The 15,203-nt window shown below is 39.7% G+C and overlaps 1 protein-coding gene across 1 annotated transcript; it reads right to left on the reverse strand.

The window, feature by feature from the left end:
* Nucleotides 1–1,113: 1,113 nt before the first annotated feature.
* Nucleotides 1,114–10,274, reverse strand: LOC100337545 (keratin, type II cytoskeletal cochleal). Its single transcript, NM_001293121.1, is given in 9 exon segments — nt 1,114–1,391; nt 1,514–1,545; nt 3,003–3,223; nt 3,623–3,748; nt 4,514–4,678; nt 5,540–5,635; nt 7,193–7,253; nt 7,821–8,029; nt 9,804–10,274. Coding segments are annotated over 9 exon segments (1,659 nt in total).
* Nucleotides 10,275–15,203: the final 4,929 nt, after the last annotated feature.

Raw genomic sequence — 15,203 nt, forward strand, 5'->3', positions numbered from 1 at the left:
GGGCCATCCAGTCCAACCCCCTGCCAAGTAGCAGGAAATCACGTTCAAAGCACAATTTCTTTAAAATGAATGGTGTCATTTTGACTACATAGAGATCCACAATCACAGAAGGTCAGTATTGTTATCTGCTTGGAATACAACACTGGAGGCTAGGGTTTGAATCCCTGCTCAGCCATTAGAAACCCATTGGCTGACTTTAGTCAGGTCACACCCTCTCCGCCTCAAAGGAAGACAAAAGACATGCCCCTGAACATATTTTACCAAAAAAAAAAAAACAAACACCTGATAGGTTCCCCTTAGGGTTACTATAAATCAGAAAGGACTTGAAGGCATACAAGAACAACAAGGTCACATTAGGTCCCAAGCAACTCTTATATAACAGAAGCAATGTAGCAGTAGTATCCATTCATCTTTTCACACAGCTAAGAATTCACCACATTGGAAGCAGTATGCTGAACATGTTTATTAGAAATATAGAACTTAAACCAAAGAGAAATACAAACCACAGAGATAGTAGTAGGACTTCATCCACAAGAGAGCCCCATTTCTACTCAAAAGGTGAGGAAGAAGTAAGCAATTGCTAAGTAGTGGTGCTGCTGACTGACTCAATGGTCCATATACTAGGGAAAAGACAGATTTCCACATGTATATTAATTCCATGATATCTGCACAATGATTTCATGATATTACTTGCAATTTGAGACTCAATGGGCCAAGCAGTCCACATTCAGCCACATCCTACCTTATGACAAACAGCAGCGGGGTACCTCAATTTTGGGGAAACCTAGGGACTTAAAGGGATGCTTCTTTGAGAACAGCTCAGCAGAAACCAAAATAACTCTGATGTCCCACTCCTGATATTCCCTTGCCAGGGTTCAGGCTTCTGTTCTCCATTGGGCTTAGCAGAAAAAGAAGCCCTGGCAAAAGCAAACAAATATATGTGTACTACATTAATTGACAAATCTACTCATTTTTGTAGCCAGCTGTTTATAACTGGCAACAGAAAGAAATAGACAAATAGGCCTCCCACTTGCACTTTTTGGAAGACTAAACTTTCCCCACTGAAGCATAAAGTTCCCCTTTCAGAATGAGTTGCCTTTGTGTATTTCATTTTTAATATTTTGTTCTAAAGGATGTGGAAGTTGACACAAACTTGACATTAGAGCTTTTTGCGCTCCCGGTGCTATATCCTCCAGTGGGCAGGCCAGGGCTCCCCAGATCAATGCAACTGGCTGCTGAAAGGTTTCTCCCAAGGCCAGGGCTGCACATTCCTCCTCCTCCACTGGTCACAATGCCTCCACTTCTGACAAAGTTTCTGCTGCTTGAAGCATATCCACCTCCAATGCAAGGATCGGGATCACACACCAGTCCACCTTGGGTTCGACAAACAGCTGCAGCAAGAAGAAAACCAAATAATTTTAACCCATTTCCAAAATTGAAAATTCTGCGTGAGTTTCATAATAAAGATCAGGTTGAGGTGGAGAATGGAGAAAGTAACCAAAAGACTACTTACATATATTCACTGGACAGGAGTCAGCATACAACCTGTTCAAAGAAAATAGAAACATTTCACATGTCTATTTCACAATGCATATTGCATTTCTTTTGGCCACATAGCATTCATGCAACTCACCAGATGGGGACAACCTCCAGAGCTTGCCCCTGCTCTAGCTTTTCCAAGTTATTTTTTGCCCAAATTGTTTTTCAATGAGTCCAAAGTCTTTGGGTACAGATCAGAGAAGACTTGTTGGCTCCAGAAAAGAGGGTTGAAGCCAAGAGTTACATTTCCCCTACCTTTGTCTTACATCATAATACATATGGAAGAATTTGCCCTGTTTTAATTTACAACTTGTGAGCCCAGATTCATTCATTCCCATTTCTGCACTGTGAATTTCTGGTAAAAGACCAACTTAAAAATCATGGACTCATAGGGTTGGGAAAAACAATACACCATCAAAGTAGTAATCTAACCTCCATTTACAGACCTCCAAAAAAGAATTCACCACATTTTGAGACAGCTTGTTTAGCTATGGAACAGCTCTGTCAGAAAATTCTCCATAAAATTCTTGCAATTTGAATCTTCACCTTCAACATGGCTATAGTATCACCTCTCAATCTTCTTTTTCTTCAAACTAGATATGTTCCCAGTTCCCTAAGTCATTCCTTATAGAAAATGGTTTCCAGATCCTGTACCATCTTGGTTGCCCCTCCTCTGAACATTTTTCAGCTTGTCGAGATTCTTTTTTAACTGTGGTGTACAGAACTTGACAAAACACTCCAGGTGAGATCTCCAAAGCTGGGTCAAGTGATATTATTACATCTCTTGATCTCAACACTATGCTCCTATTGTGCATTTCATTTTACTGTCTATATATCCATCATTTATCCTTTTTGAAATTCATTCTGTTATTTTCCCCCTAGTTCTGCAATCTATGGCCATTTTTGAATTCTGATCCTATTCTCTAGGATAATACTCACCTATCTAATTTCATTACAAATACTTTTGTAAATGGCTCTCTCAATACATGCATTTTAGCATGCATATTAAGTAAAGTGCGTTTTTGGCACACATGACCTTGTGTATGCATTAACATACATGCCTACCAAAATTCAAATGTTTTTGTTCACCTGTCTTTTAAGGTGTTTGGGAATGGCCCCGTGTAAGCCGCCCCAAGTCCCTTTGGGGAGATGGGGCGGGGTATAAGAATAAAGTTGTTGTTGTTATTATTATTATTATTATTATTATTATTATTATTATTACATTTGTGCATACAATTTTCTCTAATATAAAGTGTACAATAAAGAAGAAATCCATATTCTGCATCATATATTTGTTCTGAGAGTGTGAATGAGCTTGGTATATATCAAAATGCAAATCAAATTAGTACATGTAAAGAAAATAAATGCAGTTAAAGTTGCAACAGCCTTTAGTCCTTACTTAGTCATTCAATTTGAGTCCTAAATTAGGAGAAAGAGGCAAATAAACCAATACAATTACATACCTGTTTTCCTCTCCTTCCAGCATCTTCCTATAAGTGGCAATTTCAATGTCCAAGGCCAGCTTGACATTCATCAGTTCCTGATACTCCCGCAGCTGGCGAGCCATGTCTGCCTTCGCTTTTATGAGGGCATCTTCCAACTCTGTCAGCTTGCACTTGGCATCTTTGAGAGCCATCTCTCCTCGCTCCTCAGCTTCTGCAACGGCAGCCTCCAGCTTGCTACGCTAAAGAGATAATACTCATTTTCAGCTATTGGGCCTTACAATACAACTGTAATGGATGAATGTAATATTCTGTTTGCAGAATGAATGGTTCTCAGCTGGGATAGGGCAAGAGCAAAAATGCTTTTCAAAGTACTGTACAATGACACCTTGAATAAACTCTATTCAGCAAGTGTGCTGCACAAGCTGAAATCCCAGTGTATAGTTTAAACCATCCTATTGAGGAGGTTTAAGGTTGAGACAATATAGCTGACTATTGCAGAAGATTAATTGGGAGTATGTTATTATAAATGTCCTTTTTTCTATTCCTAACTCGCTACTTCCTCACAGCCTTCTGTGCTGATCAGCAAAATATCATAGTTCTGAGGACATTAATATCACAGAAAGCAAAACTAGAATTACCTGGCCTTTGGCGGTGTCAATTTCAGCCTTCAGTCTTTGAATCACACGGTTCAACTCCATGATCTCATTCTTGGTGTCACGTAGGTGGTCATTATGTTTGCCAGCTGTTGCCCTCATTTCTTCATACTTAAAAAAACAAAGTTTCAGTGTGAAAAGTCTCTTAGTCTTTACAATCATTTCTGAGTCAGAGTCTTTAATGATCTATACTATTGTCCTAATCTTCTGATTTTCTTTTTCGCTTCAGTTTTTCGGTCTAAGTATTTTAGGATTTACTAAAGTTTTCTGAAGTTACAGTTATTGGATTAAGGGATGATCTGATCATACAAGTTCCATCTTGATGTGAGTTGTTTCTCTGTCTTCTCTCCTCCACTAATATTTTGCTTTCAGCCCCCCCCCCCCCATTTCTTCCTTCCTTTTGCTCATCCATTGTCTGGAGCTCATACTATTGATACAGAGCATACTTTTCACTGTTTGGTGTGCATCACCTATGGACATTGAGGGACAAATTCCTTAGTGGCAGTGCTGCCACATCTAAAGCTCTCGTGAATTGCAAAGGTCATGATGGCAAATGGATTTGCTTAAGTTATCCCTCTTTTCAACAAGCCTCTCACCTATCGACTCACATGGGATTGAATTAATTGCATGTTTTATGTATTCACATCCAATAGTGTTGGTAATAATAATAATACAAAAAATCCCACCCATCTGGAGCCAAAAGATCAAAACAGTGCTAATATTGTCCATCAATTCATGGTTCTGTATTCATGTTAAACAACACTTTCACTTGGAATTCACCTCCTTTTTTGAATGTATCAGTTTCCTGTAATAATCAGCACTATGCCCATACAAGAATTGCAGGGAGGAGGTCTTACTAAGGAATGGGACCCTCACCTTGCACTGATACCATGACTCTGCCTCATAGCGGCTCTTGTTTGCAATGTCCTCATATTGGGCTTTGACCTCGGCAATGATGCCATCCAAATCCAGTTCCCGGCTGTTATCCATCTGCACAATAACTGAAGTATCTGAGATGCAGGAGTGCAACTCCTGTAGTTCCTGCATGGAGCACAGATGAAATCCTTTAAAACAACCTATCCTTTGGTAAATTCTAGCAAGGGGAAAATCTCAGCCCCAGAATACATTTATTTCACTAATCTGAGGCCATAAATTGGCTAATGGCATCAATAGCTTAGTGGTAGGGTTGGCCTTGACTTATGCCAAGCTTGGCTGGCAGGTCCTAATGATCTTCAGTGAAGTCCTAATGATCTTCTGGCTTAGGTGTTACCAGGTAGCTTTCTTTGTTATAGTGTAGACCACCAATGGCAAGTGTTAACAGAATTATTTGGATACCATTAATTTATTCATGTTTGTAATTCCACCATTTCACTAAGTACATACACAAACATTCTTAGAAACTAACCTAAACATTTGTTTAAATTTGAAAAACAACTAGTGCTCTTAATAGCAACAACCCACAACAAGGAGTTCTTCCCATTGTTGCCTCTGGAAGGCTGATGTCCCCTGATTTTTAATGTTCTATAGGAGTGGTTCCTAACCTTTGGTTTCGGGGTGTTTTGGACTTCAGCTCCCAGTATTCCAGACAGTTGGCCAATCCTCCTGGTACTTCTGGAAGTTGAAGTCCCAAATACCTGGAAGACCAAAGGCCGGGAACCTCTGTTCTATAGTTATGTTACATGAACAATTTAAACACAATTTGCTCTTCTGAAAAATCAAATGGGTTTCTTTCTGCCACAAGTGCACATGGACTCATATGTCAAAATATTTCTACAATGATTAATCTGTTGTGTTTTATATCCTGTTTCTTCTCCTTTTTAAAAAAAATAAATCAATATAAGAACAAAGATTGATGGTGGTGGGGTTTCACATGATGTACTATTGTAAAGGAACTGTCATTACCATGTCATGCAAACACCTCAGAAAGTTGACCTCTTCCACTAAGCTTTCCACCTTGCCTTCCAGGTCCGCCTTATGCATGTATATGCAGTCAACATCCTGGGCATTAAACAAAAATGTAGTAAGCACTTACATTATTAGATTACCTTTTTATTTTATGGGTTACAAAGATTGCAGTTTAGGCATTTCCACTTTCCCCTCACTTTCCCTTCATAGCATCCTTATGAGATAAGTCAGACCGGGGAAAGTATGACTGACACACAGGCCTCTTCTACACTGTCATATAAAATCCAGATTATCCAATTTGAACTGGATTATATGGCAGAGTTGACTCAGATGATCCAGTTCAAAGTAGATAATGTGGATTATCTGCTTTGATAATCTGATTTATATGGCAGTGTAGAAGGGCCTATAGTTACTTCATGAGCTCAATGGCTCAGCAAAGGCATGATTTTGGATCTCACAAATCTCAATAACAAATTTGCACCATTGAAGCACCTAAATTCCTATTCAAAAATGTGACACAGGCCTTTTCTACACTGCCATTTAAAATCAAGATTATCTGCTTTGAAGTGGATTATATGGCAGTGTAGACAGATATAATCCACTTCAAAGCAGATAATGTGGATTATCTGCTTTGATCATCTGGATTATATGGCAGTGTAGAAAGGGCTACAGTTGAAATAGCATCACAATGATTTATGACAGTGGGAGGCAATGGTCGGGGAATGGAATAACTGACCATTGTATTTATAATGGACTTTTCTCTCTCGTTTTAGGCCCAAATTTGTAGCTGTAAGTCAATTCAGCTGCAAAGTAAAGAGTCTTTTAAAGAAGGGCTTATTGATTTTTGTTTTTCCACTCGCAACCTCTTTCTGCCTGATAATTTTTTTAACACAATCCCAGGTACAGTAGAGTCTCACTTATCCAACATAAACGGGCTGGCAGAATTTTGGATAAGCGAATATGTTGGATAATAAGGAGGCATTAAGGAAAAGCCTATTAAACATCAAATTAGGTTATGATTTTAAAAATTAAGCACCAAAACATCATGTTATACAACAAATTTGACAGAAAAAGTAGTTCAATACGCAGTAATGCTATGTAGTAGTTACTGTATTACAAATTTAGCACCAAAATATCATGATGTATTGAAAACATTGACTACAAAAATGTGTTGGATAACCCAGAATGTTGGATAAGCGAGTGTTTGATAAGTAAGACTCTACTGTATATTCATATATAAAATAGATATAAATATCTAACATTTACTGATAATAAATCAGCATATGCATGGCTTGCTAAGCAGGCTGATTTTTTATGGAGTACAGCTGAAGCAATTTCTGCAGAGCCCATTGTAAACACTGCACATTGTTGCAAAACGATTTGTATAAATGTCTCCAAATTTCCAAATTTTTCATAATCCCAACATTGGGGTTAGGATCCACAATTTAAAAGGCAGTGTTTTAAAGGGCCTAAAAGTGGTTTTGAGGAAAGTATTTTTTAGAAACACCACTTCACAAAATTTGGTAAATGATAGAACTCTAGTAGAAATCCACCAATTCCTAATTCCTGAGAAGTGAAATTCAAGCCCACACTTCTGGGATCCACTGATTTCCATATGTAGTATTTATCCTTTAAAGAGTAAATACATGCCTTTTTAAGAGTTACAAATTCATTCTCAGCACTTGTCCGCCGATTGCACTCGTCTTCGTATCTGTAAAGAGAACAGGTTTGGATGTATTATTATACTGTAAAAACAAAGATTTAAAAATAGTTTTTTAGGTTACAACTTGTAAAGTACTGCTCCAGGAAGTGGGAAATTGTAGTAAAATAACAAATAGGGTAACTTTTCCCAAACTCAGTGGAAGAAATCATAAATATGGAACAGAACAGCCAACATTATAGGAGCTTGAAGATTATGATTGTCATAGCCTATCACCCTTTTTATCTACACTAAAAAATGGACTTTTAGCAAATATTCCCATTCTCAGAGGTCAATTTGACAGTTCCTTCCTCTGAAATTTAGACAACAGAACCTGGTATTCATTGGCAATCTTCAATCTAAGTATTTAGCAGACAAGACATCTAGCTTGATATGTGCCAAGTGCAAAATATTGCAAATCTTTTCAGAATATATATGTAAACTTTGCATCTGGAAAATCTATCTACCTATTGATAAATAGCGTCAGCACCTTGTAATAACACCCATTAACATAAGATCAGCCTTTCAGATAAAGTTGAGGATATCTTAGATCTTAGATAAGTATAAACCTCCACTTACCTTTTCCTGTAATCTTCCAATATGTCCCTTGAACTGGTCAGGTCTGACTCAAGCTTATTTCGGTCACATCCCAGAGACTCAAGCTGTTTCTTTAGCTTATGAATCAAGCCATCAAACAGGGGCTCTATGTTGCTCTTGACTCTCTTCTGCTCTTGCAGTAAGCTCCATTTTGTCTCTAGAACCTTGTTTTGCTGTTCCAAGAACCGGACCTAGTTGCACCACCCCAAAGGATAACACTGGTTATCATCAGTACTTATGATATGTGGAATATTCACTTTCAAACTTATATTGATGTTATGCCACTTTATATATCACAATTCCCCAAAATAATCTAGTATAACTTGGACAGGTGAAATGCCAAATATTACCTTTGAAAATTTTAATAATTATTGTGCTGCCATACCCAGAGTACTACACAATGAAGGCTTGGAAAAATATTTTAAATACACACACTTGCACACACAAACACATATATAATTATACAATCAGCCCTCCACATTCACTGGGTATATGAGCATAGGAACCCCACAAAAGTGGGAAAGTGGAGAGTTAATAAAACCCATTATAACAGAGATGGGTAGGCATTTTATTTCAAATCAATTTGAATAAAAATTTGCAAAAACTCTGAATTTCTTCAGATGGGGAATGAAAAGAATTTAAGATTGGGGTAGGGAAGGATTAAAGGTAGGAAAGACAGATTCATTCTTTCAAGTCCAGGGCTTTGACTATTTTAACTCTTTAATATGAAACCAACCACCGCATCACACAAGGAGAATTTGGCATATAGCATGCTCCCAGGAGGCTTCCTCCTTGGAGCCCGCTGGATGCCATCACACCAGGGTCTTTTCCATGTTGGAAAAGGTTGTGTACCTATTGAATGTGGCCATTGAAAATTATGGAGAATGCAGTTTCTCTTGGGGGTGGGGGCTGAGCACAATTCACAAATTGCATATTCAGGATGGAAAGAACTTGTGAGGTTTACACAATTTCAGATGTAGAAGAAAGCAAATCTGAACAAATTCTCAGTGCGTTAAAGCGCTGAGCTGCTGAACTTGCAGAACAAAAGGTCCCAGGTTCAAATCCCGGGAGCGGAATGAGCACCCACTGTTAGCCCCAGCTCCTGCCAGCCTAGCAGTTCGAAAACATGCAAATGTGAGTAGATCAATAGGTACCGCTCCGGCAGGAAGGTAACGGCTCTCCATGCAGTCATGCTGGCCACATGACCTTGGAGGTGTCTATGGACAATGCTGGCTCTTCGGCTTAGAAATGGAGATGAGCACCAACCCCCAGAGTCGGTCACAACTGGACTTAACGTCAGGGGAAAACCTTTACCCTTAAGAGATAATAGCAAAGACTACTGACTGCAACTTTAGTGAGCTACTGTTAGTTTGAAAGGGCAACACAGGACAGGCTATGGACAAGTTACTTTTGTTCATTATACTTCCCAACATTGCCAGTGACTATGCTTTTTAGGAAATTCAGTGAATTTTAATCTTAAAGCAATTTTGCCTGAACCAGCCTGAACCAGTAATCTGACTTATATTTTATTTCATTATTATTTGTTTCTTTGTTTAATGTGCTGGCTTTTTCCTAGAGTGGAACAGAAGACAACTTTGCCATATAATTTAAAAACATTCAAAATCATATCATAATATATTTTAAAATCAGTTAAAATGTGTAGATGTTAACTGCTGTATTTTTTTACTTCCAAAGACTTATAAGAAATTATTCAGTAATTATCTCTCCCTAAGTAACACTCATAGTGTTTCAAACCAACCGAACACAATTGTAAAATGCCTGAAATATTTCAATATGTAAACTTCTAAACACAATCGCTATTAAAAATGATTTCATTGTCCCTCCATATTCTTGGTATATAAAATATATTTTCCTGATTTTTTAATTTGTAGAATTGGTACATCTCTCCATTGAAACACCTACATACATTGTCACAAATGCGGCCCGAGATCTCACAGAACTCACCTTGTCGATGAATGATGCAAATTTATTGTTGAGGGTCTTCAGCTGTTCTTTTTCTTGTTGCTTCACCATTTGGACACTGGGGTCAATGTCTAAGTGCAGAGGCTGGAGAAGGTGTGGGTTGACTGTGACAGGTGCAATACCAGCTGGGCGAGGCCCACTTACTCCACCAAACCGATAGCCAAAGCTGGGCATACCATAGCCATATCCAAGACTCGGGGCTCCCAAATTGTATCCGTATTTTACAGGCTGGTAGGTACCAAGTGCAATTCTGGGCCGGCAAGATGCAACGCCACAAAGACTCTTGCTCCCAAAGCCTAACCCTTTAGCACCAAAGCCACTGCCTCCTTTGTATGAGATGGTGCTGACAGCACTGTAGCGTTTTACATTCCTTGGGAACACAGCTGAGGATGAACTGTAATTCCTGACTCCACCATCACCCCTAGAACTAACATGGTAAGATCGGCAGGACATGGTGGCCAGTGAATAGAGGAATGAAGGCTGATGTGGCTTCAGCCCGTTAGTGTGGGAGCAGGTCGGAACGTATCTAGTGGCAGTTCTTTCTCACTGAAACCTGAACAGGAATGTTCTCCCTTTTTATTTGTGGGATAAATAGCCCTTGATTGTCTAATCCCGCTCAGATGGCCACTTAAATGGCATTTATTAGCTTGGGGTGTTAGCTAACCAATTTGCTTATCCATTTTGCTAAGCAGATATGTGGTCTTTACTTGAAAGTACATCTCCTGTAAATAGTTATTTAAAGGCAGGGAGATCCAGTTCCATAAAAACTAAACTTGCAAACCTCCCATTTTTATAGTGATTATTAAAACAGCAGGAGGAAGGGACTCCTTTGATGTTCTCTGCATCTTGTGAGTTAGGAAAGGGATGGCTGTTTTATTTTATACGTGGGAAAAGAGCAAATGCCTTGTTTATTAAGTGTATGTATTTGCCTGAGAATATCAAAGTATACAGTCTGCGGGGTTACAAAAGATGCAGAAATCCTGGATCGGTCTTGCCTTTGCTTCAAATTTGGTTATGCAAACTGGAAAAGCACACACACACACACACACACACAAACCCATACTTTTTCTATACAAAAGAATTCCTCCACAACAAATTGTGTTGTTTGAATAATATGAAAATATTGTCAATGAATATGCATTTTCTTCCTTAATTGTGAAAAACTACAGCAATAATTTGTCCTCACATGCATTTAATCCTCACAATGAGGCAGTTGCTTTGCTTGGCTGAAGCAGGGGAATGGGGCAAGATGGCAAGAACTTGGAAAAAAGAGGTATGAAATTGTGTGGCTGGCCTTCCACAACCAAGTTAGTCAGCTGCAATGAAAGGCATTGCCCCATATTCTCAGTGGCAAAATAAGAATTAGCTGCTTGGTTGGTCAGCTTCAGTACAGGGAATGTGACAAACCTAAGAGCCCTTCCAGATAGCCTCATAATGTGGAACAAAGAAGTGAGTTTAAAAATTGTGGTACCTTAAGGAAAGTTCAGACACGCAGCTGTCAGTCCTGGTAAATAGTCCCATGGCATCCTGACAGGTTCACTTGTAGCAGATTTTAGAAATCTGCAAAATGGATGCAGGAAACCCGCCGGTTTTCTTTATTATTATTATTATTATTATTACTAGCTTGAGGACCCGGCAGTGCCCAGGTTATTAGACGAAGGCATTGTTTATTTTGAGATAATATCACAGAAGTTTGGCCCAGATTCATCATTGGCTGGGTTAAGTGCTATCTGGATGAGGGTGAACTACAACTCCCAGATTCCCAGGGCAATCACCCCCAAACCCTGCCAGTATTCTCAGTTGGCCATGTTGTGTCTGTGTTCCAAGTTTAGTCCAGATACGTTGGCTGGGTTAGGGCTCTCTGGATAAGGGTGAACTACAACTGCCAAATCTGAAGTCAATCACCCCCAACATGTGTGCACAGTTGGTCATGTTGGGTCTGTGTGCCAAGTTTGGTCCAGATCTGACCTCAGCTGGGTCCAGTGCTTTCTGGATGCAGGTGAGCTACAACTCCCAAAATCAAAGTCCATTCTCACTAACCCCTGCAGTATGTTCAGTTGGTCATGGGGCTTCTCTGTGCCAAGTTTGGTCCCAGTCCATTGTTGGTGGGAGTCACAGTATCAGTGAAGGTATTGCAAGTCCCATTATCCATGGCAAGTTTGGTCCAGATCCATCGTTGGTTGGGTTAACAGTGCTCTCCGGATGTAGGTCAAGTACAACTCTTGTAAATCATGTAGCCCAATGTAGCCCAAACCTCTTGTTCAGTTGCTGATCAATTCCTCTTTTAACTGTGTGCCATACGAAGAGATAGGAAAGGTTAAGGGTTAAGGTAGAGGCAGTGGGTGGAGTCATGCAAATTGAGGAACCCTGGGATATCTATTCTGGAGGAAAAACAGAACATCTAGGATGAAATTGTCTCTGCATGAAAGCCTTCACTTGGATGGAGGGCAGAATGGTGTTTGTGGAGAACACTGGCAGGGTTTGGGCTACATGTTCATGGCACTCGCTATAACCTGCATGTCAGTGGAGGGAGGGCCATTGGTGTCTCCTGCTCAGTGGGAACTATAGCTGTTTGCGGAGGTGGGAGGCTGTCTGTGTAAGTGGACACCTCCTCCACATACACACATACACATTTTTCACTTTTATTATGTGCATAGATTATTGACTTTCTGATATGTGCTGGACTTCATAAACGCTGATGTGGATATACTAATTGTGCACACAAGCAAATTATCTCTCCTCAACCTCCTTCTGCCTTTATGTTTGCCTTCTTGAACCCTGCTTCCCTTTGGGGTCACTTGCCAGCCATGCTGGTGCCCATTCAAGCTCTATTTAATTTCATAAATATGAAAACAAAGGAATGGTAGCAGAGAGCTTCCATTTAGCTTCCATTTAGCCATCTGTGTGTCTGTGGCACCATTTGTTTTCAGCCCTCATCGGCTGTTTTGGGATTTTTTAAATGCACACATGCTCTGGAGCAGTCCACACCAGTGTATAGCAATGAAATCCCATGTTTTTCTTGAGTGTAGGAATATACAGTGATGCAAATATGCACATTTTTCAGCTGAAGTCAGATTTTAAGTGCACCTTTTTAATACATGTTTTTCAGCTGATAATGCAATCTACCACACTTTTTTTGGCAAATGTCATCTAGTCCCCACCTCCACCTTTTATCCCAGTTTCTTTTGCATTTTAGGGCCTGTGTAGAATGACCCTCAAAGATTTGCCCAAGGTCACCCAATGGGTGTCATCACTGAACAGGGATTTGAACCCTGGTCTCCCGAGTCATAATCCAACACTCATACACTATATCATACTGGTTTATTTTGCTACAACATGCTTAATTGAAGTAACACTGTGGTGAGGGGTTTGTTCTGAATAAACAACCTTGCTTATCTGAAAGGCTTTTGGATTTGGTGTTTTAGATCTGATGCCCATGCTTTGTGGTTTTTTGACATTACAGTTGTCTACATATCCATAATTCCTGCCTGACCAGTCCTCTAGCATGCTCACAGGTATTTTGTGTTTCTTTTGTGTTGCACCTGCACTAGCACCCTCTGTAGAGGTTTGTGTAAAATAAAGATGGATATGTAAACGGAAGCGTTATCACCATCTTTAAATCAAGATAAACTCTGCTGTGTAATAAGGCCTGTCACTTTAGGCTTGAGTGAAACAATAACAGTATCTTTATTCAGGTTCAAGAGTTCAAACACATACACAGGGCAACAGTATGTAACAGTCCTTTTAAATATGCCTCATTTGTCCTTTAAATGGTCAAACCTTGAAGAGCACGACAGCCAATACATTCCTGACTAAAAATCTAGTCAGCTCCTTTCTCTGACTCTCTAGAAGAGAAGACAAACTGAAATTGAAATGTCAGTTGGAAAAACCGTTGGTTTGCCTCTGCCAAGCCAAAGGCAGCAACCAATCAGAATGTTAGCTAGCTCAGCCAACAAGCTGTCGCCATAGCAACCCTTTCCAATGAACTCATCACAATATGGAATCTTTATTTCATATTCCCTCACACCCCTCCTTGAGTTTATTGGAAAGCAATACATTCCCATTTATGCAATACATTTATAAATACATAAATCATTCAACATCGCTTTACCTGGGCTTAAAAAACCAAAATAATAATCCTATGTTTACTTTAAACATTATACAAACCACCTTATTCCATTCCAGGCAGCCACGGTTGGTTACCTGCATACTAGCCCAGTAAATTAACAACAAATAAAATATCTATCCTGGTACAATGCCCATATATAACAATTGACCAGTAACGTTTCCATAGTAAAGGTAAAGGTTTCCCTTGACGTTAAGTCCAGTCGTGACCGACTCTGGGGGTTGGTGCTCATCTCCATTTCTAAGCCAAAGAGCCGACGTTGTCCATAGACATCTCCAAGGTCATGTGGCCGGCATGACTGCATGGAGCGCCATTACCTTCCCGCCGGAGCGGTACCTATTGATCTACTAACATTGGCATGTTTTCGAACTGATAGGTTGGCAGGAGCTGGGGCTAACAGCGGCCTCTCATGCCACTCCCTGGGATCTTTCAAACGTTTCCATACAATACCTTATTTAAGAAAAAAAATTGTGTCAGGCAAATTCCGCCTGCATCAACCTGTAGAGAGCTTTCCTATACTCTGTAGCTCATCCTTGATGGCTCCTAATCATAATTCCCTTTCCCTTTGAGGTATGTTTTCTAATTCTTCATAATTTTGTGGTTCATAACTTACCAAATATACTCCATACCTTTCCAGTTTCCTTATGATCCTCTTACTCCTCCTTAGATCTGAATCCCAGCTTGTGCTGGGTAACTCATCCTCCTCCTGCACTATTAGATCTTCCTTCACTTCACCCTCAGTTAATCACACATCAGGCTCATCAGGTTCCCTAGACTTACTCCTTTCTATCACAGGAGTCTTCTGTTCTTGCTCTATGTTATTCTTTTTAGCTACTTCACTAGCAGTAGGCAAGAAAACTTCACTGTTAGCGTGTATTCTCTCCAAGTTCTGACCTTTGACAAAGTTAGTAGATCTGGAGATTATTATCTTGCCATTTTTATCCAGGAATCTCCAAGCTTTCGCCCCCTGTGCATGCCCTACCATAATTAACTTCCGGGCTTTGTCCTGCCCTTTCCTTCTTATGGCCTTTGTTACATGAACCCACACTTCCAAACCAAATGTTCTTAAATGCCCTAAGGGTGGTTTCTTTTTATAAAGTAAATAATAAGGAGTATTCTGCTTTGCCTCTGACCAAAGCCTGTTAATTAAATATCCTGCAGTTAAAATTGATTCGTCCCACAAATTTGGAGCTAGGCCAGAGTCTGCAAGCAATGAATCCTTGACAATTTTAATCTGCTTAACATAACACTCTATC

This window comes from Anolis carolinensis, chromosome 2 (assembly GCF_035594765.1).
Source record: "Anolis carolinensis isolate JA03-04 chromosome 2, rAnoCar3.1.pri, whole genome shotgun sequence".
Classification (NCBI taxonomy): Eukaryota; Metazoa; Chordata; class Lepidosauria; order Squamata; family Dactyloidae; genus Anolis; species Anolis carolinensis.